General features: G+C 47.5%; 1 protein-coding gene across 7 annotated transcripts in view; it reads right to left on the bottom strand.

The window, feature by feature from the left end:
• DPF3 (double PHD fingers 3) overlaps positions 1–24,878 on the bottom strand; it is a 310,493-nt gene that overhangs the window by 164,943 nt on the left and 120,672 nt on the right. For all 7 annotated transcript variants that reach the window (XR_007911682.2, XR_007911683.2, XM_051826044.2 and 4 more), the window contains one exon: positions 12,120–12,280. Coding sequence is in view for 5 of the 7 variants with exons in the window: in XM_051826041.2 (XP_051682001.1) it covers positions 12,120–12,280 (161 nt within the window). In the remaining 2 variants the exon portion in view is untranslated. The remainder of the gene's footprint in view (positions 1–12,119; positions 12,281–24,878) is intronic.

Raw genomic sequence — 24,878 nt, forward strand, 5'->3', positions numbered from 1 at the left:
CCACTGCCTGTGGAATCTGTTTCCCTTTTACACCACGTGACCCGCTGTAATTATTCAGAGAAAAAACCATCCCAGTACAATAAAAACTTTGTAATAAGGGAGATAAAATAATATAGAGAGGAGAAAAACTACCAAGACTCATTTTTCTAAACTCTTCAGAAGAGTATTTTTTTAAAAGGAGTAATAGGATTACAGCGGTAAGCACTGTGGAGCAGCGGGTTAAGCTGCCGCTTGGGATGCCTACACCCTACATCAGAGTGCTAGTTCAAGAGCAACTACTGGCTGGCGCCGCGGCTCACTAGGCTAATCCTCCACCTTGCAACGCTGGCACACCGGGTTCTAGTCCCGGTTGGGGAGCCGGATTCTGTCCCGGTTGCCCCTCTTCCAGGCCAGCTCTCTGCTGTGGCCCGGGAGTGCAATGGAGGATGGCCCAAGTGCTTGGGCCCTGCACCCCATGGGAGACCAGGAGAAGCACCTGGCTCCTGCCTTCGGATCAGTGCGGTGCGCTGGCCGCAGCGCAGTGGCCATTAGAGGGTGAACCAACAGCAAAGGAAGACTTTTCTCTCTGTCTCTCTCTCTCACTGTCTACTCTGTCAAAAAAAAAAAAAAAAAAGGACAAGACCAACTACTCAGGGCCGGCACTGTGACATAATAAGCTAAGCCTCCACCTGCAGCGCCAGCATCCCATTTGGGCACTGGTTGTCTGGTTGTAGTCCCGGCTGCTCCTCTTCTGATCCAGCTCTCTGCTCTGTGGCCTGGGGAAGCAGCAAGATGGCCCAAATGCTTGGGCCCCTGCACAGACCTCGAAGCAGCTCCTGGCTCCTGGCTTTGGATGAGCCCTGCTTCGGCCATTGCAGCCATCTGGGGAGCAAATCAGCAGATGGAAGACTTCTCTGCCTCTCCCTCTCTCTGTGTGTGACTCTACCTCTCAAGTAAAGAAATAAAAAAAATAAAATAAAAAAAAGAGGCCCAACTACTCTGCTTCCAATCCAGCTCCCTGGTAATGTGCACCCTGGGAGGCAGCAAATGATTGCCCACGTACTTGGATCCCTGCTACTCATGGGTAGACCTGGATGGAGTTCCTGCAATTTGGATTCAGCCTGTCCCAGTCCCAGCTGTTGCAGCCATTTGTGGAGTGAATCAGTACGTGGAAGATCACTTTCTTTCTCTCTCCCTCTCTGTCACTCTCCCTTTCAAACAAATAAATAAAAAGATTAACAGGATCGCAATGTATATACTTTGCCCTTTGACCCTGAAATGCCGTCTCTAGGAATCTATTTCATAGATTCACATGCAAAAATATAAAAATATGTATCCACTATAGCATGTATTTATAAGAGAAAAATACTGAAAACAGTTCAAATGTCCATCTCTAAGGACCTGGTTAAAATAAACAATCATGAATACACACTCATAAATATTATAAAGCTCTTTAAAGGAGAAAAAGAAAAGAAGGCAGGAAGGAAGGTAGGTAGGGAAGGCACTACACACTGCAAAGAAATATATTATCAAGGGGCCAGCGCTGTGGCACAGCGGGTTAATGCCCTGGCCTGAAGCGTCGGCATCCCATATGTGCACCAGTTCAAGACCCAGCTGCTCCACTTCTGATCCATCTCTCTGCTATGGCCAGGGAAAGCAGTACAAGATGGTCCATGACCTTGGGTCCCTGTACCAGCATGGGAAACTTGGAAAAAGCTCCTGGCTCCTGGTTCCTGGCTTTGGATCAGCTCAGCTCCAGTCGTTGCAGCCAACTGGCCAGTGGGTGGAAGATCTCTCTCTCTGCCTCTCCTTCTCTTTCTGTGTAACTCTGACTTTCAAATAAATAAAATAATAAATCTTAAAAAAAAAAGAAATATATTGTCAAGTGCCAATAACAAGATGGAGAACAGTGTGAAAAATATATAATTTATTCAACAAGTGGCATACACATGCATAAATATATATGTTGTATATTTGCATAGGATTTTTTAAGTGAAAAGATAAACCAAAGTTTAAAAAAAAAAGTTACTAACAAAAACAAAATAACAGTAACAAGAAGAGAAGGAGGAGGAGGAAGCTGCCTACAGAAAGAACAAAGGAACAGGGTAAAAGAGGAGACTGAATTAAGACCTAAATTCTTAATGTGCCATGCTTTATAGATTTGGCTTTAAGGCCATACAAGGGGCAGGCACCTGGAGCAGCACTTAAGACACCACTTGGGACACCCACATCCCTATCAGGGTGTCTGGCTCCACTTCCAATTCCAGCTTCCTGCTAATGTGCACCCTGGGAGACAATGGTGACTGATCCTGATCGAGTAGTTGGGTCTCTGATAACAATATGCAAAACCTGGATGAGTTCCTGGCTCCTGGCTTTAGCCAGGCTCAGCCCTAGCAGCTGGGGGCATTTGAAGAGTGACTCACGGGGCCAGTGCTGTGGTGTCATAGGCTAAGCCTCTGCCTGCAGTGCCAGCATCCATATAGGCTCTGGTTCAAGTCCCAGCTGCTCCACTTCCGATCCAGTTCTCTGCTATGTCTTGAGAAAACAGTGGAAGATGGCCCAAGTCCTTGGAACCCTGGATCCACGTGGGAGACCTGGAAGAAGTTCCTGACTGTGAATCGATCAAGTTCTAGCTGTTGCAGCCATTTGGGAAATGAACCAGCAGATGGACGACCTCTCTCTCTCTACCTCTGCTTCTCTGTAACTCTGTCTTTCAAATAAATTAATAAATCTTTAAAAAAAAAAAAAAAGAGTGAATCAGTGAAGAGACACTCTCATGTTCTCTCTCGCAAATAAATACACAAAATATACCAATATTTTACACAATTCTAAGGTAAAATTACATAAAAATGAAAAAGATATAGCTGGGGCCAGTGCTGTGGCATAGCGGGTAAAGTCTCCACCTGCTGTGCCAGCATCCAATGTGGGTGTCAGTTCAAGTCCTGGCTGTTCCACTTCTGGTCCAGCTCTCTGCTATGGCCTGGGAAAGCAATAGAAGATGGCCCAAGTCCTTGGGCTCCTGCACCCTCGTGGGAGACTCGGAAGAAGCTTCTGGCACCTAGCTTTGGATCTTCACAGCTCCGGCTGTTGCAGCCATTTGGGGAGTGAACCAGTAGATGTGAAAACCTCTCTCTCTCTCTCTCTCTCTACCTCTCCTTCTCTCTGTGTGTAACTCTGACTTTCAAATAAATAAATACATTTAAAAAAAAAAAAAAAAGAAAAAGATACAGCTGTTTCAGACCGAGATGGAGTATAAATGTGAGATTTAGCCTCTAACTGAAACCAAAGAGAGAGAAAAAAAATTGAAGCAGCAGTTTCCAAGACAGTGGCCAGCAGGCCCTGAAGGATCCCTGAGACATTGAAAACAAGAGGAGCCCTAGGCCTTCCTGCTTACAGCTTTGACACAGCTTGTAGGCTACAGCACAGAAAGGATCAGCACAGGGGCAGCCCTGCAGACTCGCAAAGTCTGAACTGGAGAAGGAGGGCGAGCAGAAGGTCTGGGGAGACTCCGTGATCAGAATTCAAGGACTGGGACAGTGAACAGGAGAGCTGCCAGGAGAGCATCGCAACAACCCCGCAAGGCACCCCTCCCAGGACCAGTCAGTGCACGCTTACGAGGGAAGCCACCCCAGACTGGGGAAGGAACCCCCAGAAAAGAGGAGACGTGACAGTGCCTGGCTGCACAGGGGCCAGAAGTTTGCTCCCACCAGCCAAGGGTGAACTAGGCAGAGTGCAGGAAGCGTCTTGGCTCACTACTAGAACACAGAGCCCTACACTAAGTACCAACTATTCTAGCTCTGCCCAACAGAGCTTAAAAGCAACACGAGAAAGCATCAAACTGCTTCTAAGTTACTTAAATGTGTCCCAAAATAATGCTCCAGAATGTATTCAGCAAGGTAAAATTCACAATGTGTGGCATCTAATCCAAAGCTGCAAGGCAAGTCAAGTACCTGGAAAATACAATCTAGAATGAGGAGAAAGGAGGCAGTGCAGTGGCATAGTGGGTACAGCTGCTGCCTACAGCACCGGCATCCCATCTGGGCACTGGTTTGAGTCTTGGTCACTCCAACTTCTGATCCAGCTCTCTGCTAGTGTGCCTGGGAAAGCAGCAGAGGATGGCCCAAGACCTTAGGCCCCTGCACCCATGTGGGAGATGTGGAAGAGGCTCCTGTGGAAGAAGGTCCTGACTCTTGGCTTCAGTCTGGCTCCAACCTGGCTGTTGCAGGAGTGAACCAGCAGAACATAAAATTCTCTCTCTCTCTCTCTCTCTCTCTCTCTCTCTCTTCCTCTCTCTGTCACTCTGCCTTTCAAATAAATAAAATAAATCTTAAAAAAAAAAGAAAAATACTTGAATCCAAGTCAGAACTGAAACTGATGTTAGAATTAATCGCAAGCACATTTAAACAATTATTTATATGTTATATATTCAAAAGGCTAGTAAAAACAGGATCTGTATTTTCAAAAGACTCAAATTCAGCTTCTAGAAATGAAAGCAATGATGAATCAGGTAAAAAATATACCAGATGGAATTAGTGTCAAATTAGACATTGCAGAAGAAAAGATTAGTGAACTTGAGAATGCAGCAACAGAAATTATCCAAAACGAAACTTAGAAACAAAGACAATTTTTAAAAATAAGAGAATCAACGAGCTGCAGGGCAACTTCAAGCAGCCCATAGCTGTGTAATTGGAGATGGGGAGGAAAAGTATTTGTGGAAATAATAGCTGGAAATTTCCAAAGGTTGATGGAAACTAAAAACCGTCAGATCCAAAAAGCCCCACAAAATTAGGCACTAGAAACATGGAAATAGCAAATCACATCCTAATTAAGACTGCCTTAAAACAGTGGCAAAAATAAAACATTAAAAGTGTCCAGAAGGGAGCCAGCGCCGTGGCGTAGTGGGCTGAGCCTCCACATGCAGTGCTGGCATCCCATATGGGCACCGGTTCATGTCCCGGCTGCTCCTCTTCTGATCCAGCTCTCTGCTGATGGCCTGAGAAGGCAATGGAAGATGGCCCAAGTTCTTGGGACCTTGCATCTGCATGGGAGACCCAGATTAAGTGCCTGGATTTGGATTGGCTTAGCTCCGGCCATTCATTGTGGCCATTTGGAGAGTGAACCAGCAGATATCTCTCTCTCTCTCTCTCTCTCTCTCTCTCTCTCTCTCTCTCTCTGCCTCTTCCTTTCTGTAACTCTGCCTTTCAAATAAATAAATAAATCTTTAAAAAAAATGTATTGTGGGCAGGCTTTTGGCATAGCAGTTCAGATACAACTTGGGATACCTGCATCCCATATCAGAGCGCCTGGGTTCAAGTCCCAACTCTACTCTCTAATGTGCACGCTGGGAGGTAGCAGATGATGGCTCAAGTATTTGAGTCCCCATCACCCACACAGAAGACCAGGTCTCAGCTCCTGGCTTCAGCTTGGGCCCCTGCGTTGCTGTAGGCATTTGGGGAGTCTGCCAGTAGATAGGAGATTGATCCCTCTCTCTCTCTCTGTCTCTCTTTCTCTCTCTTTCAAATGATAAATAAATAACTTTTTAAATAAATAAAGTAAATAAAATAAAAAGTACAATTGTTGCATAAAGACCAGTCGAGGAAAAACTGAAGTACTTTTGCATTCATTTCCTATCATTATTGTAATAAATTACCATAAACTTAGAGGCCTTAAATAATTCAAATTGATTATCTGATAGTTCTGGAACTCAGAAGTGCAGAATCGGTCTCCCTGAGCTAATACTGAGGTGTCATAGGTGCCTCCCTACTGGAGAGTCTGGGAGAGTCTGTTTCCTTCCCTGTCCTGGCTTCCACAGTGGGTCATGGCCACTTCCTTGGTTGTGTGGCTTTGACTCTGCTTCCATCAGCTCGTCTGCTCCCCTCCGACCCCCCCCCCATAGGATGTCCTACTGTGAGTGTATTAGGCTCACCTAAATAATCCAGAACATTCTGACCACCTCAAGGTCCTTAATCACATGACGAAGTCTCTTTTGGCATATAAGGTGACATGCAGAGATTCCAGGAATTAGGATGCAGACATATGGAGATGGAGATGGTACCTAATAGTGTTTATTGCAATACTACTGTAGCATTCTTAATACTATTTGTGAAGTAGAATAACTTGAAGGTTAACTATAATTAGTTAAAAGTACACATTATAAACACTAAGCAATCATTAAAATAACAAAACAAGAATATGACTAATAAACTAACAAAAATGACCAAAAAAAATTGAGTTATAAAATATTCAACTAACCAGAAGTCAGAAAAACATGAAAAAAGGAAAAAAAGAAAATAAATCAAGAAATGATGGATTTAAACCTAACTATAACAGCACTCATATTAAACATAAATGATCTAAACATCTAAATTTAAAAACAGATTGTCAGATCACATTTGAAAAGCAAGACACAACTATATGTCACCTTCAAAAAAATAATAAAACTATTTTCAATTACTTTTAACATAAGGGTACAAATAGGTTAAAAGTAAAAGAATGAAAAACATACCACGTAAACACTAACCAAAAGAGTGTCGGAGTGGTTATATTAATATTAGACAACCTAGAATCAGAGCAAGTAACACTAGTAGAGATAAAGAAACTTATGATGACAAAGGGATCAACTGACCAAGGGGTTACAGCAATCCTAAATTTTATGCACCAAATAACAGAGCTTCAAAATATATGAACCAAAAACTAAGATGGCACAAACAGACAAATCTACAATTACAATCAGAAATTTCAATACTTCCTCTCAATAATTCATAGAATAGGAAAATCAGTAAAGTTACAGACGATTTGAACAATATTATCAATCCATCTGACCAACTGATATTTGTAGAACACTCCAACCAACAACTGAAAAGTACACTTTCTTGGAACTGGCACTGTAATGTAGCAGGTAAAGCCGCCACCTATGGCACCAGCATCCTGTATAGACACTGGCTCAAGTCCCAATCGCTCCACTTCTGATCCAGCTCACTGCTAATGTCCCTGGGAAAGCAATGGAATATGGTCCAAGTGTTTGGGCCCTCACATCCACGTGGGAGACCCAAAAGAAGCTCCAGGCTTCTGGCTTCAGATCAGCTCAACACCAGCCATCACGGCCATTTGGTGAGTGAACCATCAGATGGAAGATCTCTCTTTCTCTCTCTCTCTCTCTGCTCTTCTCTCTCTCTCTGCCTTTCAAATAAATTAAAATTATACAAAAATAAACTGTCAACCTAGAATTTTATACCCAAGAAAAAAATATCCTTCAGAAATCAAGGAAAAAAATTAAGACATTCTCAGAAGAAGGAAAAGTAAGAGAGGTCGTCACAGAAAGCCTACTCTCAAAGAACAGCCACACAAAGCGCTGCATCAGAAAGGGAACGGGCCAGCGCTGCGGCTCACTAGGCTAATCCTCCGCCTTGCAGCGCCAGCACACTGGGTTCTAGTCCCTGTCGGGGCACCGGATTCTGTCCCGGTTGCCCCTCTTCCAGGCTAGCTCTCTGCTGTGGCCAGGGAGTGCAGTGGAGGATGGTCCAAGTGCTTGGGCCCTGCACCCTCATGGGAGACCAGAAGAAGCACCTGGCTCCTGCCTTCGGATCAGTGCGGTGCGCCGGCCATTGGAGGGTGAACCAACGGCCAAGGAAGACCTGTCTCTCTGTCTCTCTCTCTCTCACTGTCCACTCTGCCTGTCAAAAAAAAAAAGAAAAGAAAATGATAACGAGGAAACTCGGCACATCTGGAAGGAAGAACGATGAAGGAGCAAAAATATGTTAAAAAAAATAAGTAAATACAACTGTAAGGAAATATATAAAAGTTACAGAAATATAAAATAACAGTAAATAAACATTTCTCCTATATTCTCTAGATTATCTTCGATGCTTAAAGCAACAATCACAACACTGATGTGGCTTTGAACGTATGTGGAGGAAACGTGTGGGACGGCTGTGTTATAAACGCAGGAGGCTAATGGGATGTGATGACGAGAGGGAGAGGAGTCCATGGGAGATCTCTGTGGCCACAGAATTATTTTGCATTTTGATTGTGGTGGTGGTGGTGGTGGTTACGCAAATCTTACGCATGCGATAAACTGGCATGGAGCTACGTGCACACATTTCACCAGAGTCAGCTTTCTGATTTTGGTCTCCTGAGATGTGTCCATGTTGGGGGAAACAGGGTGAAGAGCCTGGGGTCTCTCTGTGCTGTGCTTTCAAAATAAAAAGCTAATTTAAAAAGGAAGAAATTTATGGAATCCTCCCCAACCCCTACCCAAAGCAAATGGGAAAGAAACAAGTAAACCCCACTGTGCATTGAGTTGGCAGCACAGCTGCATGGAGGAACTATTTGAAGTGAGTTAAAGCAGAGTAATTTGTTTCTGAATCCTTAACCATATATACCCTACATACAGAAAGAATTGCCCCCCAAAAAAGAAAGAAAAAAACTTTAAACTGTTTTCAGTAATCTGTAATTCTGACACTGCGTGTGTGAGTGTGTGTGTGTGTGTGTGAGTGTGTGTGTGTGTGTGTGTGTGTGATGGAATAAAGCAAGTAAGCAATGCTGAATCATTCATATCCGGGATTTTTTAGGAGAAGATAGAAAATTCAGAAAATTAAGTAAAAACTGAATACTTAATTGAATTCAATTGGAAATATTAGTATGATTTCAAAATATAGTTTCTCTTAAAAGAAAAACAAATCATATTTTTTTTAAGTTCTCTCTGAAAAGGTCCAGAAATAATGACCAACCCAGAAGCAACAAACACCACCAGCTTATGGTCTCCAAATAACATTTCCTACACAAAAGAACCAGCGCCTTAGAGAAACGGCTGACTTGGGTCTGAGGCAGAGGTGCACAAGGTGAGCCCGAAACATCTCGTCCTAACATGCACATAGCAAGGGGGCTTTCAGAAACTACCGAGGTTGTTTCCCAACACCAGCCTGGCCAAAACCCCCTTTTGTCAAAGATGGGACAATTTAAGCATCAGTAGGAATCACAGTTGCTGTGGATTAAAAATACATCAAGTATGTTTAAATCTGTGAGTTGCTGATGACACTCAAAAACTAATAACTTTGGCCAGCGCCGCGGCTCACTAGGCTAATCCTCCGCCTAGCGGTGCCGGCACACTGGGTTCTAGTCCCAGTCGGGGTGCCGGATTCTGTCCTCGTTGCCCCTCTTCCAGGCCAGCTCTCTGCTGTGGCCCGGGAGGGCAGTGGAGGATGGCCCAAGTGCTTGGGCCCTGCACCCCATGGGAGACCAGGAAAAGCACCTGGCTCCTGCCATCGGATCAGCGCGGTGCGCCGGCCGCAGCGCGCCAGCTGTGGCGGCCATTGGAGGGTGAACCAACGGCAAAAGGAAGACCTTTCTCTCTGTCTCTCTCTCTCACTGTCCACTCTGCCTGTAAAAAAAAAAAACAAACAAAAAAAAAACAAAACAAAACAAAACTAATAACTTTATTGGCCACTTTTGGAAACTACTAGACAAATTCATTATTTTGAAAATTGTCAAATAAAGGAGGGGAAAAATCACTCTTCCTGCCTTTCATCTGTGAACTGCACCTCCCAATAACCAAAATTTTAATGAGGGGATGTTTTTCTTTGTAGGAGCTGAGGAGCTAATAAATGGAAAAGCAATGAAAGCCTCAAAGCGAATGTCACCCGTTTGCAGCCCGAAATGGAGTAAAGAGTCTAGATGATCACCAAGGGCTGCTGACTCAGGTAAAGGAGAGGCAAGAAGTCCGTACAAGGGGCCAGTGCTGTGGCACAGCAGGTTAACGCCTTGGTCTGAAGCGCCAGCATCCCATATGGCCACTGGTTCTAGTCCTGGCTACTCCTCTTCCAATCCAGCTCTCTGCTATGGCCTGGGAAAGCAGTAAAAGATGGCCCAAGTCCTTGGGCACCTGCACCCACATGGGAGAGCTGGAAGAAGCTCCTGGCTCCTGGCTTCGGATCGCTGCAGCTCCAGCCGTTGTGGCCATATAAGGAGTGAACCAGTGGATGGAAGACCCCTCTTACTGTTTCTATAGACCTCTCTCTGTAACTCTGTTTTTCAAATAAATAAAATAAATCTTTTTTATTTATTTATTTATTTTTTGACAGGCAGAGTGGACAGTGAGAGAGAGAGACAGAGAGAAAGGTCTTCCTTTGCCGTTGGTTCACCCTCTAATGGCCGCCACAGCTGGCGCGCTGCAGCCGGCGCACCGCGCTGATCCGAAGGCAGGAGCCAGGTACTTCTCCTGGTCTCCCATGGGGTGCAGGGCCCAAGGACCTGGGCCATCCTCCACTGCACTCCCGGGCCACAGCAGAGAGCTAGCCTGGAAGAGGGGCAACCGGGACAGAATCCGGTGCCCCGACCGGGACTAGAACCCAGTGTGCCAGCGCCGCAAGGCGGAGGATTAGCCTAGTGAGCCGCGGCGCCGGCCAATAAAATAAATCTTTAAAAAAAAAAAAAAAAGGAGATGGTACGAGCTTCCTGATGAAACTACACATCACCACTTAGGCATTATTCATGCAAAAAAAAAAAAAAACACTGAACCTGAATAAGTCTCTAGACCAATCCACACGAATAACACCATGGGGATGCAATCAGCGAATCCAGATTCTGAGAAACCCTACGGTGTGAACAACCTAGTTTCTTTCAATAAATACCATGCAAGAAGAAAAGAGAGACAGAGGCACACAGAGGAGACTACCAATTTTAAGAGACTTAAGAGACATGTCAGCCAATTTCAAAGTAAGTTCCTTGCTTGGATCCTGATTTAAACTTCAGGGACAAAAGGAATGTTGACCAAATACTTGATGTTGTTAGTCTTATTGTTAATTCTTTGAGTTCTGATAACGATTGCTGGAGAGTTTCTGTTTTTGTTCTAAATTCTGACCATTTAGAGATACAGATGCAACATCTCCAGATGAAATATTACATTGTCTTGGATTTGCTGCAAAATAATCTGGGGACACGGAGGAAAAGCTGGCGGTGAGGATAAATGTAACAAGATTGGCCATAAGTCGGTCATTGTTGAGGCTGGGATGCGTGCAGACAACATTTTTCTATTCTTTCTGGCTTTATATGCGCTTGCAATTTTTCAAAATAAAACCTTTTTGGCACAGCAATTAAGGTTACTGGTTGGGATGTCTGCATCCCATACTGCAATCGCAGCTTCACTCCAGATTCCAGCTTCCTGCTAATGCAGACCCTGGGAGGCCACTGGTGATGGCTCAAGTAGTTGGGTTCCTGCCACCATGTGAGAGACCTGGACTGAGTTCCCAGCTCCTGGGTACTTGGGGAGTGAACCAGCAAATGGGCTGGCGCTCTCTCTCCCTCTCTCTCTCTCTCTCTCTCTCTCTCTTTGTGTGTGTATCTCTTGCTGCCTCTCAAATAATTTCAAAAATAGAATGAAGTGTTTCAAATAAAATTATATATATATATATATATGTATCTCCATACAGAGGAAGAACACTGCATTTGTGTAGTTGCATTCCTAATCCCTATCCATCTTTGATCTTTGGAGCCTAAAAAACTAGTATCAAAGTGCAAGTGTTCATGGGAAATGTGCATTATGAAAAAAATATGCATGGATTTCAAACTTCTTCCCACCAAAATCATCTTTTAACACTATTTCCCACAAAAATGTTAAGTCTCCTCCTGGTAATAATAATAATATTATTATTATCATTTTTATATCATTATCAATATCATTATTATGTCAATATCATTATCATTATTATTATTATTATTATCAACAACAGTCCGGCACTTTTCCCAGCACACACTTACTACATGAGGAGTCTGTCGTGGATATTTCCATTTAATCTGGAGAAAATCCTAAGCAGTGAAGCAGTTCTCACCCACATTCCTACATAAGGAGGCTGAGGGGCAGAGGTCTGGTGACAAGGCCTCTCGCCCAGATCTGCGTGCAGATTTCCAGCCTGGGACCCACACCACAGAGGGACAGGGGAGGGCTGCTCTCCACGGGCCTGGCCTTCTCTTGGGGACACATATGCAGGATGCCTCCGGAATTCGGTGTCCCACCCAGGCCTAGTGACATTCCTTGGAACCCGCGCCAGGACCACGTGCAGCCCCCATCCCACCCGGTGGGTTCCCCAGCCCTGTCCTCCCGGCTCCAGCCAGGCGGCCGCACACCCAGGGGCGGCGCGGCTCACCTGGCCCTCGGTGCCGTTTCTCCATCCAGATGTAGCAGTTGTTCTGGGCCACCCCGGTCTGCGAGTCCAGGAAGGGGAGGCGCACGCTGCGCTCCGCGCACAGGCGCGAGTTGTAGCTCCGGCAGTGCTCGATGGCTTCCTTGTAGAACTGGTCCCCGAGCCTGCGGGAGACAGGGACGGAAGGCATGAGGCCGGGGGAACCCGAAACAGCCCCAGAGGCAACCCGACGCCCCCGCATCCATCTCCCGGGAAGAATCTGTGCGGTTATGAGGATCAAGACGAAGCGCACGGAGCGCAGTGCCAGGAGCGCCTCCGCCAGGTTCTATTTCCAACCCCAAACCCACCGGCAACCCGAAGCTCCATCAACAGACAGCCTGGAGCGCAGCGAATGAGCCACCAGGAACAGTGACGAGGCCGCGCCGTAGAAAGCATGTGGCCTCTCTCCGGAACAACATGCCGCGTGGGGTCTGCTTCTAGAATCCCCCTCCCAGCCGTCGTGACCCACGCCCTGTGCTCTGCAGTCACAGGCAGACGCTCCAGAGGAACCCAAGCTCCCAGCCAAGCTACCCGGATTCCTGCCACTGCGGGAGAGAAACACTCTGACCAGAGGCTGCAACTCGCCGCAACGCAGAGCGATTCACAGGGGAACCGGGGCAGACAGGGACAGACACCCACACTTTGAAACCACATCCTTCAAGAAAAATGACTTTCTCTGATGGGAAGCAAACAAAAGCAGCATTCAAAATAATAGTTGAGCTCAGAATCATTCAACTCTTGGGAGTTTAAAACACAAGTAGCGAGACCTGTTTTGCTGGAGTGTGGATCTGATTAAGCCCAGGAAATTCTACATTTTCAAGTCTCTGGGATCCACAGACATACGGTGATGCTAATGTTAAGAAGGTGTCCTTTTGAAGACCAAAAACATGCCATTGACTTAACTAATCTAATGTAAAGCACAAAAATAATCAACGAGATCAAATGCCTAATAAATAAAGCAGAGGCACGTGGTGGAGGGTAATAAATGGCTTAAGGAAATAGAAATATAATAACATAACTTCCAGTGCTGTGGCTTGTAGGCTAAGCCTTTGCCTGTGCCATCAGCATCCCATATAGGTGCCAGTTTGAGGCACAGCTGCTTCACTTCCCAGCCGGCTCTCTGCTATGGCCTGGAAAAGCAGTAGAAGATGCCCCAAGTCCTTGGGCCCCTGCACCTACATGGGAGGCAAGGAAGAAGCACCTGGCTCCTGGCTTTAGATCAGCACAGCTCTGGCTGTTGAGGCCATCTGGGGAGTGAACCAGCAGATGGAAGACCTCTCTCTCTCTCCCTCTCTCTGCCTGTAAATCTCTCTCTCAAATTAGTAAATAAAATCTTTTTTTTAAAAAAAAGAAAGGTGTGAAATTAATAAATTTTTTAAAAAAATAACATCTGCCAGGTAAATTTGAACTTCTTGGGGAGGGGAGGGAGGTGAGAAGGGGAGGAGACACAGGAACTGGAGGTGCAAAGGAGAATCAGGTCGCTCATTCTGAACCAGCATTGCGAGTCCTTTTTGGCTCTATTGTAGATTTGAGAAAGTCAAAATCTAGGAGAGAAAATCTCTGGGTTAAAAATCTGGTTTTTCGGCCGGCGCCGCGGCTCACTAGGCTAATCCTCCGCCTAGCGGCGCCGGCACACCGGGTTCTAGTCCCGGTTGGGGCGCCGGATTCTGTCCCGGTTGCCCCTCTTCCAGGCCAGCTCTCTGCTGTGGCCAGGGAGTGCAGTGGAGGATGGCCCAGGTGCTTGGGCCCTGCACCCCATGGGAGACCAGGAAAAGCACCTGGCTCCTGGCTCCTGCCATTGGATCAGCGCGGCGCGCCGGCCGCAGCGCACCGGCCGCGGCGGCCATTGGAGGGTGAACCAACGGCAAAGGAAGACCTTTCTCTCTGTCTCTCTCTCTCACTGTCCACTCTGCCTGTCAAAAAATAAAAATTAAAAAAAAATCTGGTTTTTCTTAACCAAAATATAATAAAGAAAGCCAAGTTGGGCTTTTACAATTCTTTTTTAAAAACAGACATAAAATTGATCATCTTAATCATTTCTAAGTATACAGTTCAGTGGTATTAAGTACCTTCACGTGGTTGCACAACCATCACCACCATCCAGCTCTAGAACTCTTCATTGTGCAAGTGAAACTCTACCGCTTAAACACTAACTCCTTATTCCACCTTCTCCCCAACCCTGGCAAACAACACTCGACTTTCCCTGCCTTTGATTTCAGTTCATCTAAGCACCTTACTTTTTAAAGTTAGATAATATTCCATTGTCTGTATAAACCACATTTTGCTTATTCATTCTTCTATCCATGGTTGCTTCCACGTTTGAGCTATTGGGAATAATGGTGCCATGGACTCTGGGCATATAAGTACTTGTTCAAGTCCCTGCTTTTAATTATTTCGGGCACACACCCAGGAGTGGGATTGCTGGATCATACGGTAGTCCCATTTTCAATCTGTCAAGCAACCACTCATATGATTGTCCTTAGTGGCTATCTCATTTCACATTCCCACCCACAGTGCACCAGGCTTCCAGTTACCCCATCTTCACCACTACTTGTTAGAAAGCAAAGTTCTAAATGAAGTTTTCTATACTGTTTTTAGAAAATCAATGGGTCAGATTCTATCAAAGAGTTCCAAGCAAACATCTTACTCTGGGAGAATACAACTAATCAACTTTTTGACAAGCATCTGGAAAAAAAGAAAGCTTTGGTTTTTTTCACCCCCTGAAGATCCTCGTACTCCCAAGGAAGGCATAGCATGCTCAGAAACTGTGCCGGTAGTTGCAAAATCAAAAAAATAATCAAATTAGAATAGTCACACAGCTGGAAATAAATTTGGGAGGGGAGGGTGAAAGCCCATTAAAATGCTATAAAACTGAATGGCACATAAGCTGATGTAATCAAAGTTGGTGACAAGGATCACCAGATTGATCAAGAATAATAATTTCCTAGAAAATGTGCATCTGTGTCACACCAGCTTAAATGCCTCCTCAACCCAGCTGATGTAGCACAGTGGGACAAAACTTACAACAGCTCAGCCCAGGCCGATGGCCCACCCTGTTCAGGGTGACCTGACTGTTCCAGCTCCCCTCCAGGAATCATGCTGACCACACTGGCCATGCCACAATGTCAGCCACACCACACTGATGAGAACTTGCAGAACTCCTGATGGACAGGTGTCCTAGGTAACAAATAGTAATCTGGTTTCCCAACCAAGTGTTGACAGACCACCCAAAAAAAACATTACTGAGTCCAACCCAGGAATTCTACTGAACGAAGAATCCATAAAACCAGGTCCCAAAAAAATTGAAAAAGGAAAATTGTACACTAAAACTCACCCACCAGGGAGAACAGAGTTTCCATTTTCAAAAGAGACTTCTGGAAGCCAATAACAGAAGTCTACAACAGCATTTCAAATTGGACTTCGGCTGATACGCTAGTAACTCACTTCCAACAGCTTCAATCCTCACAAGAGGAACCAGAAAACAAACTTGCTGAGGCAGGCATGTGATGCAATGGTTAAGTCTCTGCTTAGGATGCCTACATCCCATAACGGAATGCCTGGTTCAAGCCCCATCTCCTCCACTCTGATCCAACATCTTGTTAATGCACACCCTAGGAGGTAGCAGGTGATGGTTCAAGTATCTGGGTCCCTGCCACCTACACAAGAGACCTGGATGGAATTCCAGGCTTCTGACTTCAGCCTGGCCCAGCCCCAGCTGTGCAGGCATTTAGGTAGTGAAACAGTGAATGAAAGATATCTCTCTCTCTCTCTCTCTCTCTCTCTCTCTGTGTGTGTGTGTCCCCTCTCTTTCTTTCCCTCCCCTTTCTTTCAAATGAAATGAAAATACATAATCTTTTAAAAAAAGAAAGTGAACTTGCTAAAGCAAAGTTGGCCAACATCTATGCCCTACACCAAATGGAACAAAGTCAAACAGAGGGGCACCCAGGCGAAAATTAATTTCATCTCCAATGCTTTCTACTTCCATAACATGAAGCATTATTAGTAATAACAGTTTAATAATACAGAAATAGTTTTATTTAGTAATAGGCATGCTGGGGGAAATGTATACTCAATGCAATCTGTCTGTAAATGATCTCTCTCTCTTATATAAACAGGAGACTTTCTGTGGACTAGGAATGACTGCATTAAAGACTGAAGCTACAAAACGTATCAGCCAGCAGCCCTTCTGCCATCCTGCTCAGGGAAGTCACTTCTAAACAGACTGGGTGCTGGCAGAGATTTGGCAACAAAAGTTTAAAGGCTTTTCAAGATGTGAGAGGAGAAAAGAGATTTGAATCTCCCTGGTAAACCCAAGCTGTCCTTCTCCAAAAGTTAGCCGAAATCTTCACTGGGCTTGAAATCGATGGCCAGGTCTCCCTAGCCCGTGAAAAGCAATTTAAACAGGAGCAAGAAAAAATGCCCTTCCCAACACGGTATTTCTACCCCAAAAAAAAAAAAAAAAAGGCCACAATGATAGCATCCCAGGGGTGACACTTTGCATTGAACTCACGAAGGGGTACAGGGAGCAGGGAGAGGCTGGCAGGGTATGACTCATTTTTGTGCCGCAGTGACCAGCGCGCCCCAGGCTGGGTCAGGCATGGCCCAGCCAGCCACAGCTATCACCTGTCTACATCTTACAGAGCAGCCTGGATTACCAGGGGATGATCAACAGCCCAGGCTCCAGGCAGGTGGCACGAGGCATGGCAGAATGATGTTCTCATCCACAACTGACTTCGGGCTACTCAAGGCTGCAATCAGAAGCAGGAAGGACAAGAGAACAAATTGCTGGGCTCTCTGTGAGAGCCGAGCTGGACCCCCCGCTACTCCCCACCCATCGCCTGCTGGGTCTGGTGGGCCTGGCCAGGGCCAGGGCCCCCTGGGGAATCCTAGGTGCAGAGAGGGAGCCACCCAACCTCTGAGATCTGGGCACCCTTGCAGATCTCCCAGCAAGCTCCTTGAGTGTACCTGGGGAGAGGTGGATTCCACGGCTCAAAGGGGACCACTCCAAGCTCGCTGCCAGTCGGCTCCAAATATGACTCTCCAAGCCTGCCACAGCCCCTCCAAGACCCTCTGCTCCTCCTCTTCCAACCCCTGTTCTCGAGTCCTCATGTGATCCCTGAGACTCCCCATGCCCTGCCCAGAGACGATTCTCAGCCCCAACCTGCCAACCAGACTCCCAGACTCCTCTGCGTTCAGAGCCAAGCACAGGCATCCTGCAGCATAAGAGTAAAAGCCTCCAGGAGCCCCTGCCAGAAGCCTGCTGCCTCCGCAAGCCGCGTTCCTCTGGGCTGTGGGTTGGGCTCCCGCTGCCCAGGCAGGTTGTCCCTGCCCTTCCTGCCTTCAGCCCTTCAGCCATTGAGCACTTCCATCTCTCAGGAGTTGTCCCCTGCTCTCCATTCCCACTGTATGGGGGCCCTTCTGGCTGCAAAAACAGCACCATGGCTCCTCCTCGCTGCTGTTTGTGCAGAGATAAGCAGAGATAAAGAAGGCCCCTGGAGGCAGTACGTCTTGTCCCTCCTGCCCCCAGGGGCACCTCCTACTCTCCATGGGCTCCTGGATGCCCTGCCCAGGCTCCACAGCCACCAGCAAACACACGTGAAACTCATCTGCACAACATCCATTTCCTTTAAGCATGTGTAAGCCTAAGTGTGGCATGAAGAGCTCCCGCTCTCGTTTAGTTTTCTGTAAGGACAGGGAAGCAGGGGACAGACAATATTTGACAAGGTCAGGGAAGCACTGTCCTGTCTCTAGAGCAAGCATGAAGCAAGATCAAATTTAGTGTTTGCTACAGCCTGAAATGTAAGTCACAGGTTGGAGTCCTAATCCCCAGTGTGACGGCGTTTGGAGATGGGACCTGTGGGACTGAGGATGGAGCCTCTCGGTGGGAATGAGGGCTCACAGGAGAGGAGACATGAGGGGCTGCCATTGTGGTGCAGTGGGTTAAGCCACCTCCTGTGACACCACCATCCCATATCAGAGCACAGGTTCGAGTCCTGGCTGCTCTGTTTCCAATCCAGCTCCCCACTAATGTGTCTGGAAAAGCAGCAGAAGATGGACCAAGTGCTTGGACTCCTGCACCCACGTGGAGTCCTGGATGGAGTTCCTCCTGGCTTTAGCCTGGCCCAGCCCTAGCTGCTTTGGGGAGTGAACCAGTAGATGGAAGATCCCTTTCTCTGTGTGTCTCTCCCTCTCTCTGTCACTCTACCTTCCAAATAAATTAAAAATATTTTAAAAAGGGAGGGGGGACATGAGTCAGTCTGTCTGTCTGTCTATCTATCTATCTTTCCAACTGTGCCATGTAAGGAAACAGGAAGAGAGCAGTCACATGAAACTAGGAAAAGAGGTCTCACCAGAAACCTGACCATGCTGGCACCCTGATCTGGAACTTCCTGGCCTGCAGAACTGTGTAAAATAATGTGCTTTAAGCCACCCAGTCTATGGCATTTTGTTACACAGCTGGAGCTAAGACAGTGATTCTAATATTTGAAATAGGAATGGGCTAAGGAGAGTAGGGGAGAAAGATTCCAAGCACCCTCCTCCCATATGTTATCTTCTACCAGCAAAGCCAACAATAATACGAGGGTACTCCAAAATGTTTGTGGAAAAATGGAATTAAAAGATAATATTTTTCCTTATTTATTCAAGAGGCATAAAGACAAAAATAGTTTTCTGTGCATTGGTGCACTCCCCAGATGCATGCAAAGCCCGGGACTGGACCAGCTAAAACCAGGACTCAATTCAGGTCTCTCATGTGAGCAGCAGAGACCCAAAGAGCAGAGCCACCACCTGCTGCCTTCTGGGCTGCACATTAGCAGGAGGCAGAGTGGGAAATCCAGTCCAGAATCTCCACTGTGAGACACAGGTATCTTAACCACCAGGTCAAACACTCAGCCCTCGGGCCAGCATTGTGGCCTAATGGGTAAAGCTCCAGCCTGCTGCGCTAGCATCCCATACGGGCACCACTTCAAGCCCCGGCTGCTCCACTTCCAATCCAGCTCCCTGCTAATGCGCCTGGAAAAGCAGCAGAAGATGGCCCAAGTCTTTGGGTCCCTGCACCCATGTTGGATTCCTGGATATGGCCCCTGGCTCCTGGCTCCTGGCTTTGATCTGTCCCAGCCCTGGCCTTTACAGCCATTTTGGGGGGTGAACCAGCAGATGGAAGACCTCTCCCTCTCCCCCTCTCTCTCTGTAACTCTGCCCTTCAAATAAATAAAATACACCTTTAAAACAATAAAAACATTCACCCCTTCATTAACTTTTTGAAGCCCCTCTCATATCAGCAATGATATTGATTTCAACTCAATTCAGGGTTTGATATTTGTCTTCTCTACCAGACTATCAATTTCAAGAGGGCAGAGACCACATCTGCAGGGCAACAGCACACAGCCACTCAAGCCGGGCACTCAGCAACCCCACGGTGCCGTGCATAGCAACCTCAGTGTGGATGGCATCCCCTGGAAGCTGCAGCCCAGCAGCCCTGCAGACCTGGTCTTCTTAATTCACCCCCAGCATCCAGCCTCAAGCCCAGCACGTAGTAGGTGCCCAGCAAACCTCTGTTGGATTGCACTGGACAACAACTCATTACACTCACCTAGCGTAGGCATTTCCATTAGAGCCATAAAATCTATTCTCCACACATGGGCACAGTCTTCAGAGCCGGCTGCACGTATAGGTTGGTGATCTAGCAACTTCAGGGAAAAATGAAGATAATATCTGCAACATCTCTCCTGCATCCTCATTGCCCAGTACCTGCATTACTGCAGCCGTCTCCTGACTACAATCACTATGGCTCCCCTCTTACCCCGCCTGGCAAAAAGAAGGCTCCCCAAACCCAGTTGTTAGTCTCACTCCTCAGAACACTAGCCAGGCAGCTCCCAAGAATCCTCAAATCCCTCTGCCAGGCCATCAGAGTTCTTGGAGAGCCCCAGTACTGGGCAGCAGGAAGATGACTTCGAATGTGGAGTCAGGCTGGTCTGAGTCTGGCTCTGCTGCTTGTCAGCTAACACCCTGAGGCATGGTACTTCCTCTCCCCAAACCTACACTCCACCACCTACAACACGGGTAACATAACACCTGCTTCAGGTCTGCAAGAGAATTGAAAGAAATGCAACTCCTACCACACAGGTGTTAATGCCCTCAGTCCACGGTCATTCCCTTCTGCATCTCCCAATGAGCAGGAGTTTATCCCACCTTGTAGACAGACCCTCTGCCTGAGCAGGCTAGTCCCCCTACTCCAAAGTAACACTTGTGCGTTCCGTACTCACTATGGCTACCTAATCATGTCACTTACCTTTGACAGATCTCTGTCACCCTCCTTATGTCACCCCACCCAATTCGACTCTTTAAGACAGCGATGGAGAGTTAGACCTGTGCACACTACCCAAGTTTGGAATGTCGAAGCATGTGATAAAAACAGCCTGCTTGTTTGAAATGCCAGGCCATCCCAGCAAACCAGTGCAAGCACCACAGCTGAGAATGCTTGGGCCGCCCTGACGTTCTCCATATGAACATGAGGTACACCAGAACTTCTTTGGCTTCTCTGGAGTGCAGGAATGTGAGTACTGTCAACAGATATCCTACAAGTTCAAGTCCTACTAAATTTTCCCTTAAGAAAAAGGGTCCTTTCCGATCTCAAGATTCCACTCTCTCTGTCTAAAAATGCATTCCATGCTCAAGATGCCAGGGAATTAACATTTCCCTTTCCTGAAGCTGACAAGAGGTTCGCTAACTCCTCTACTGCACTGACATCAAACCCACCCCAGAAGAGCCGGCTTCTCTTAGTGCCTTTGGTGCTTATCAAGATCGCTGCCTCCCTACTCTCAAAAATAACAGTTGAGGCGTTGGCTCTCAAACTTGGGTCTGCGTAAGAACCAGCAGTGGATGGGGGCTGGGAAATTCTGATTCTAGAAGCTTCGGGTGTGATCCATGCACCTCAGATGCCCCCAGTGACTCTGAGAAATAGGAAACTCCGTGAGCTACAGGTAACTCCCCAACCTCTGAAACAGGAGCGTGAACAGCGGGGCCTTGTGACAGGCGTCAGCCACATTTTCATGGCAGATCTGGAAAGCCCAGTTAGCTAACCTTAACTCAACTGGTTTTATTCCTGCGGGAAAATTTCTCTTAGGCAGTTGGCGTGGGAGCAAGAACCCGTATCAGACTCATCCCACGCAAGTCTCTCTCCCCAACAAAGCATCCAAGAGACTCGATCCAGGCAGCTGTATGGAGAAGACCTGATATCCTTAGCATCGTCATCCTGGCAATGGCTCTGACCTTCATAGCATTCCAGGAAGGGCACATGGGGACAGGGGCATCTCTCGTAAAAGCCACGTTAGACCAAGGATTTGAACTCTCAAATTCCCACCGTGACTTAAACACCAATCAGGCTGATGTTCAGGCCCACTAGACCCAATAAATTCCTTTTCTGCCCTCTACTCTGTTGAAGACTTTCTCAGGGACTTATTATGCAAAGCTGCCTAAGCAAGACGGAATTTATATTGAACCTGGCCATGATTTCTGAGCTGCCACTGGGTGTTCTGATGACATACGCATCTCAGGGTTGAAGTCAGGGGCTGCCAAGGACAGGAGACTGGAGGCGGGGGTGAAGGAGTGCGAGCTCTCCCCACCCAGTAAATAACACGTGCAGGGGGCGGGGAGTCTCTGAGGAACACAGGGACTGTAGCTTCTCTTGTGTCCAAGGTTTGCCTTTCAAATGGCATCCAACGCGACAAAATAAATCTCTCCTCTGGAGGCTAAAGATGCAACCAACTTTCAAAAGTGAAAAAAAATAGTCTGTTTTATCTATGGTGAATCACACGTAGTGCGTGCGTACACACACACACCCCAGAAGCTACATTGATTGAGAAAGTATTTTTAGTCTCCCCGGCTCACAGGCTGAGTCCTTGGTGAAGAGCAGGGCACCCGCCTGCTGTCCCCTGGGTGTGATCAGCTGGAGAAGCAGACCATTGATTAGAGACAAGTCTTGGGCAAACAGAGCCTCAGCCCCATCTCCACTGCTAGGATACAAGGCCCTGGGTGCTGCCCTCCCCTGTAAAGGGAATACCAGTCTGGCATTTAACACAGCCACAGGGTAGTCAAATCTCCACACAACAGCCCAAATGATCTTTTTAAAAGGAAATCAGACCATGACATTCTCGCCTCCCGAAATCCCCCAACGTCTTCTCTTCTCGTTGCATTCCAAATAAAATCCAAACTCCTTGCCATGGCTGTGGGCTCCAAGCTGCTCCCCGTCCTGGTCCTGCCCGCTGGGCTCCACTCTCAGCTCTATCCTTCCTGTCCCCTCTTCTAGCAAGGTGACCACCCTCGGGCCTCCTCTACCTGGCACCTGCTGCTTCTGTCTTTGCCTCGCCCACCCCACTCCTGCTCTAGCCCTTCCCATCGCACATCCTCTTTCGCTTTCCTCCCTAGCATTTAGCTCTATCAAGAGCGTCCACTTTGCCAGCTGACTGTCTGGTCTCCATACAACTCCGTCCTCAGCTCCTTGCAGTCCTTGTTTCGTCAGACCCCTCGCACCCAGGAAAAATACTCAACAGATATCAGTGAGCAGATAAAGGACACCTAGACATCATCGCTGGTGGGAGACCCCCAGACACGGGAAGTGAGAGCCGCACACTACCACCTCTCACTTCTGACTCTCCCTACCCAACGTGCCCACGCTCGAATCTCATTCACGGCTCCACAATGCCACCTGTGCACCCCGAAGCCCGGAACAGGATGGGGCAAATGCATAAATTAAGGCATTCATGATCTCAGTCACTCCTCTCCACACCCAAAAGGAACATTCCAGGTCTGATTCAGGCACTATAACCTAGCAGTGCCAAAGACAGCCTCCAATGGACCCATCCCATTTCCCTGAATTAACCTCTCGTGCGTGATCTTTCTCAGAGGGCTGATCCACCTCCCCTTCAAAGCCCAGTGCCTGTGGGTAGTGCCAGGGGCAACAGCAGGCTGGGGGAGGGGCAGCGGCTTGACAGGAAATCAATGGGAACTTGAAGGTCATCCGGAGGGCGCTGTCTCCCCATCAGGCACCTGCTGGGATGGGATTTGCGGTCTTGACCTCACTTGGGGACCTCTGCCCTCCTGTCAGAGCTGTTTAAGATCAGCTCACAGAAGCGAGAGCCCTGCACATCCAGGGACCTGCAAGCCATCCTTCTAAGGGACACCCAGCCAAACAAAGAAGCAAGGTCTCATTGACCCTGCCCGAGGTGGAGAGTCACCCGCCTTCTCTGGGCGGCCTCCTAAGCAAGTCCTCTCGGGCCTGCGGTTTTTGAGACACACGCTTGTCCACCTCTCAGTAAGGATGCAACACAGTCGGACAGGCCAAGAAGCTGATTATATCCCCAAATTTAAGTTCTCCAGTGGAAGGAGCAAAAATATCCTGGGAAGTCACAAGGACCCAACTAAACATTTGAGAGCACCCCAGAAATACCCAAACAGTCATGTCCCAGAATCACGACAAAGCTCTGTTCTACTTAGTTGAGGTCTCTTTTTCTTCCCATCCCCAAAACGAGCAGGGAGCTTGACTGAATTCTGTCTGATTCTCCTTTCCTGGTGTATCTGTTTTCCCAAGACCTCATCCTTCCTTCCCTACCTTTCCTCCTCCAGCATCTGGCTTCCCACCTTGTCAAGAGTCACTTCACATAAAGGCCAAGCACAAAGCCTTCAGCCCACACCTGCCATCCAAAACTGGAAAATCAGTCTGGTATAAAAATGCAGAAGAAACACCTCAACTTGATTGTCAAAGAGGGATAGGATGACGGTAAAGACAGCAACAGGGGTGTCACTGACATGGCGGAGGCGCTTATCACGTGTGCCAGGCACTGTTGCACACTCTGTGTGTATATTCTCTCAATGTATCCTCAGACAACCAGAGACGAGCATTTCCCTCCATTTTACAGATTGGCAAACTGAAGCATAGGAGCTTCAGGGAATTTGTCTAGGGACGTATGTGGCTCTGCTAAGTTAAGGCAGTGCTGGCCAATGCACCTTCAGCCTCTCATGAGGTCACCGTGGCCCCTTCTCAGTGACCTTTGCCTCCAGAGCTAACATCACCTGCACCACGGTCTCCTGGGGGCACCTGGGTCTCTAAGAGCATCACTGACGTGCTGGGGACCTGTGGCTATTTCCCTTCTTTGTGCTTCAGTTTCCCACACTGCCAAACGGTCCAGAGTTCACCTTCCCTATCACAGAGCCACCTCTCCATAGCTCACGAGGAGGGCTGACAACGGTGCTTCCTGAAAAGACAGTCCCAGAGGAGTGCAAACTGAGGGCACAGTTCAGAAGCCAAGTCCACGGCAGGCGTGAGCAGAGGGCAGCGGGCTCCGAGAGGCCCTGTGGTCCAGAGCATCTGCTAATGAGGGAAAGAGAAATGCCAGATTGCCATAAGAGTCAGGATGAAGCATTCCAGAACGTTCGAGAACATCTAGTTCAGGATGCCTGATTTTACCGCAAAGCAAACCAAGAGCCAGAGAGGTGAGCTGACAGCCCCACCACAAGAGAAGCAGGGCTGGCATCAGTTTCTCAGCATCCAGACTCCCCCCTCAGGGATTTTTCCACCTTCTCTTTCTGCCCCTGGGCCAAAGCTGTCCCACCCCACCTCCAAAATTTTGTAAATAAAGCTCTATGGGAAGACAGCCATGCACGTTCATTTGCATATAGTTTGCATGTGACCTGTGGTTGCTTTGAGGGTACAATAGCAGAGTTTTG

The sequence above is a fragment of the Oryctolagus cuniculus genome, chromosome 20 (assembly GCF_964237555.1).
Source record: "Oryctolagus cuniculus chromosome 20, mOryCun1.1, whole genome shotgun sequence".
Taxonomy (NCBI): Eukaryota; Metazoa; Chordata; class Mammalia; order Lagomorpha; family Leporidae; genus Oryctolagus; species Oryctolagus cuniculus.